The sequence below is a fragment of the Sinocyclocheilus anshuiensis genome, unplaced genomic scaffold (genome assembly GCF_001515605.1).
Source record: "Sinocyclocheilus anshuiensis isolate Anshui unplaced genomic scaffold, SAMN03320099.WGS_v1.1 scaffold327, whole genome shotgun sequence".
Classification (NCBI taxonomy): Eukaryota; Metazoa; Chordata; class Actinopteri; order Cypriniformes; family Cyprinidae; genus Sinocyclocheilus; species Sinocyclocheilus anshuiensis.
Genome location: NW_015548206.1, coordinates 54,412 through 59,293, shown reverse-complemented (window position 1 = coordinate 59,293; position 4,882 = coordinate 54,412). Strand labels below are relative to the sequence as shown.

The 4,882-nt window shown below is 39.0% G+C and overlaps 1 protein-coding gene across 1 annotated transcript in view; it reads right to left on the bottom strand.

Moving 5' to 3' along the window:
• Positions 1 to 646: 646 nt before the first annotated feature.
• The window catches only part of LOC107653512 (pre-mRNA 3' end processing protein WDR33-like), a 33,873-nt gene continuing 29,637 nt past the window's right edge, over positions 647 to 4,882 (bottom strand). The window contains exons 22-24 of the mRNA XM_016440248.1: positions 4,033 to 4,230; positions 2,479 to 2,688; positions 647 to 1,239 (exon numbers count right to left, since the gene is read on the bottom strand). Coding sequence (XP_016295734.1) covers positions 2,519 to 2,688; positions 4,033 to 4,230 — 368 coding nt within the window. The 3' untranslated portion in view covers positions 647 to 1,239; positions 2,479 to 2,518. The remainder of the gene's footprint in view (positions 1,240 to 2,478; positions 2,689 to 4,032; positions 4,231 to 4,882) is intronic.

The window sequence follows — 4,882 nt, the reverse complement described above, 5'->3', positions numbered from 1 at the left end:
TGTTATTACAGGGCTGGAACTAAAGGGCAGTCACAACTGACTTTTCACTCCACTGACCAGTCATACACATGCAATTGTGGGAGACTGGAAATGCGAGTTAACATAGTATTGAGTTCCACTGCTTATAAAAATGTAAATGTTGTGAACTGCCTGCGAATTCACAATGAGAAGACGTGAGCAATAGAGAATCTTAGGCTTGTGTGACTACACTTCTAGAGGAAAGCAGAAAAGAAAGGTAGATCTCCAGAATCAGGACCGACGCTGCTGCCTTCAAGAATTGTCATCAGTGTCAGAAAAACCACTAAGGAGTGGGTGAAAAAGAAATGACAAGAGCAGGGAGAGTTTACATAAATTTTGCACAGTCTATTATGGTTTCATACAAAAAAGGACAAAACAATATGACAAATTTCGTGACAAACTGTACACACAGAAACAAAGTCTGCAACTTTGTCACTCAAAGTAGCCTGGTAAGGTTACAGAAAGATTATATCCATTATTTTACATAAAAATGAAATTAAATAAACAGCGCTGAGACACTGGGGGAATGAAACATTCAAGAGTCAACTTTTCTCTAGTAATAGACATAGTCCACAAGATAATACCAGTTGCAACATTGGCCCTTACCTAGATTGACTTGCATTTGTGCTGGATGACAGAATCTGACTGAGGAAATCAATGGTACACAAAACATTTTGTGTTTTATACATCAGAAGCATTAAAGGCCCCCCAAAAAAGAAGGGGCTCAGGTGCTGGTTCAAATTCAGCTGCCACTGTCCAAGTGAATCACAAAGCAGGTCAGCTGCTCAGTGCAGGGAAGTGATGTCTGTTAAGATTTTACAGAGTCGTACCATGCATCACAAATAAAATTTCCTGGACCACAATCAGTCCATTACAAAAGATATTCCTCACTGCACTACGATGAGCCCCCTCTTACATCAGTTATTCTTCTCAGTGCTGATGTAAGGTTAGAACAACTCCATGTACCATGTGTACACCAAGCAGGTAGCAAGGGGCATCGTAAGCCAAAACATCTGGCCCTGGATAACTGGTATCACCACCTTCCATCCAATACATCATAGAGAAAAAGCTAAACCTTAGCCTCCAATCAGGGTTCCATGCTGATTTTACTGAAGTGCTTCCAGACATCTGTCCAAGCCTGCATAATTGTTCAGACCGTCAAGGAAGCTGGTATTGTAGCCATGTGTGGTTCTTTGTTTACCCTGTCTTCACTGTAGTCAGTTTTACCCCATTGTGCCCAGAAAAGCAGGTGTGACTATTTCTACCGTCCGCGACCTCCCCTCATAACACCACGTGGAGCCCCTCGCCTGGTATTTGGACCCACATTAGGACCAGGACCACCTGGGTTGGGCGGCCCACCACGGCCCCAACCACCTCTTCCTCCCCGTGATGGAGGCCCATACCCACCTTCGTCTCTTGGTGGTGGTCGACCTATGGTGAGTTAGATAATAATAGTATGCAAAATGCCATATGTGTTTTACATTAAACTAGGGATGCACGATATTGTATTTTTGCCGATATGCCGATATTTTTCAACTCATTTTGGCCGATACCGATTTATTTCCTTTTGTTTGGAAACAACACCAAGACTCTCCTGTGCAGAAATTATAAGCAAAATATTTTTAATTTTGGTTAGTTTTTTGACAAGAACTTATTTGTTAGAATTAAATAAACAATAATGAAGGTTTTCTGACAGCACATTGAAGCTTTGAAAATAACTACAAATAAACTATTTATCAATCGCTGCATTTTTTCCCCCAGAAAGATGCGGTGTTAACCCAAACATTTTATTTTAAGATTTAACATTTGTAGATGGTCTAAAGCAAAAGAGTTGTAAAAATTCTGAAAATCTTTTAGAGCTTATGATTTGTTTAAAAAAAAAAAACATATTATACATTAATGAATAAATCAGTATATATAAAATTATTTAATTTACAAGTGTCATGTTTGTGATTTTTTTCATGTAAGCTATAGCTTCTGACCTTTAAATCAAAACATACTCATTTTTTATGACATCAATTACTGCTTTATTTAATCAGAAACACAGTCTAAATGTTATTTGTGTAGGCTATTTTACTTTTAATTTAATTAGAAGTAGGCCAACAGCGCCCCTACAGATTAAAACTCCTTACAGAACGGGCATTAGGGAGGCTGCTGCCACTGCATGTGCTATTACTGTTTACTCTATCATACACCTAAGGTGTCATTCTGTATGTGCTTTCTCAGTTTAAATGCAGCGATCCAACACAGTGAATCCAATCACTATTCAGGCAAAACTTTGCTTCAAGAATGAGCCACACAGCTGATGTGATCTAATCGCTAGCACACCCTGAGCACATTTGAGTTAACGTATTCCTCTTATCGGTAAGACATATCGGCATAATTTTTCATATCGGGCCAATGCCGATATTTACATTTAAAGCCATTATCAGCCGATTACCCTGTCTTCACTGTAGTCAGTTTTACCCCATTGTGCCCAGAAAAGCAGGTGTGACTATTTCTACCGTCCGCGACCTCCCCTCATAACACCACGTGGAGCCCCTCGCCTGGTATTTGGACCCACATTAGGACCAGGACCACCTGGGTTGGGCGGCCCACCACGGCCCCAACCACCTCTTCCTCCCCGTGATGGAGGCCCATACCCACCTTCGTCTCTTGGTGGTGGTCGACCTATGGTGAGTTAGATAATAATAGTATGCAAAATGCCATATGTGTTTTACATTAAACTAGGGATGCACGATATTGTATTTTTGCCGATATGCCGATATTTTTCAACTCATTTTGGCCGATACCGATTTATTTCCTTTTGTTTGGAAACAACACCAAGACTCTCCTGTGCAGAAATTATAAGCAAAATATTTTTAATTTTGGTTAGTTTTTTGACAAGAACTTATTTGTTAATAAACAATAAACAATAATGAAGGTTTTCTGACAGCACATTGAAGCTTTGAAAATAACTACAAATAAACTAATCGCTGCATTGAGCAATCCCCCAAGCAAAAGAGTTGTAAAAATTCTAAACATCTTTTAGACCTTGTATTTAAGTTTTCATTATCTGTTTGAAAAAAAAAATACATTACACATTAATGAATAAATCAGTATATATACAATTATTTAATTTTAGAAGTGTCATGGTTGTTAATTTTTTCTATAGCTTCTGACCTTTAAATCAAAACATACTCATTTTTTATGACATCAATTACTGCTTTATTTAATCAGAAACACAGTCTAAATGTTATTTGTGTAGGCTATTTTACTTTTAATTTAATTAGAAGTAGGCCAACAGCGCCCCTACAGATTAAAACTCCTTACAGAACGGGCATTAGGGAGGTATGCAAAATGCCATATGTGTTTTACATTAAACTAGGGATGCACGATATTGTATTTTTGCCGATATGCCGATATTTTTCAACTCATTTTGGCCGATACCGATTTATTTCCTTTTGTTTGGAAACAACACCAAGACTCTCCTGTGCAGAAATTATAAGCAAAATATTTTTAATTTTGGTTAGTTTTTTGACAAGAACTTATTTGTTAGAATTAAATAAACAATAATGAAGGTTTTCTGACAGCACATTGAAGCTTTGAAAATAACTACAAATAAACTATTTATCAATCGCTGCATTTTTTCCCCCAGAAAGATGCGGTGTTAACCCGGCTGCTGCCACTGCATGTGCTATTACTGTTTACTCTATCATACACCTAAGGTGTCATTCTGTATGTGCTTTCTCAGTTTAAATGCAGCGATCCAACACAGTGAATCCAATCACTATTCAGGCAAAACTTTGCTTCAAGAATGAGCCACACAGCTGATGTGATCTAATCGCTAGCACACCCTGAGCACATTTGAGTTAACGTATTCCTCTTATCGGTAAGACATATCGGCATAATTTTTCATATCGGGCCAATGCCGATATTTACATTTAAAGCCATTATCAGCCGATTTCGATATCAGTCCGATAATATTGTGCATCCCTAATTAAAACAAATCATTGTCACTTATCCATCCCTCACCTGCTCCTCTGTCATCAGGCCCTGCACCAGGGGAGTCCATGTCACCAGTGCCTGGTCCGTCATGCCATGGCCGTTTGCGTGGTGGCAGCGAGGCCATATCCATGCCCTGTAGAGAGGATGAACGTTCTCTACTGGCTGGTGAAGGACTGTCATGCATATTGTGGTCTGGCTGCTGACCATCCCGATAACTCTCATGACCTGAACACACATACACACCAGCATAATTTGTTTTGGATCCTTGATGTTAAGCTTGAACTATGCAACACTTTTACATAATGTTTATGCCAAGTGTATGCTACACGACTAAGGAAAAAAACAATACCCAAACTGCTTTACTCTTATACAACATTCGTTGTCTTGATGAGGCACAGGTGGACACACTATATCAGGGGTGTCAAACTCAGTTCCTGGAGGGCTGCAGCCCTGCAGAGTTTAGTTCCAACCCTGCTCCAACACACAAACCATGTAGTTTTCAAATAAGCCTGAAGGATTTGATTAGCTAGATCATGGGCATTTAATTAGAGTTGAATCTAAACTCTGCAGGGCTGTGGCCCTCCAGGAAATGGGTTTGACACCTGTGCACTATATCAAGTGTCGACAATGTACACTCAAATTTACACATAAATCAGATCCTTAATATGTAGTGTGTAAAACATTTTCTCATGAAAACATCCAAAAAAAGTGACAATCTATTTAAAGGGGTCCTATTATGCTCTTTTACAAAGTCTTGATTTTGTTTTGGGGGTGTACTAGAACAGGCTCTCATACTAGGTTGTATTTTTCACATATTTTACATTATTACAACACCTCTCTCCCCAGTCTGGCATGAACGGCTCGAATAGTTCCTGTA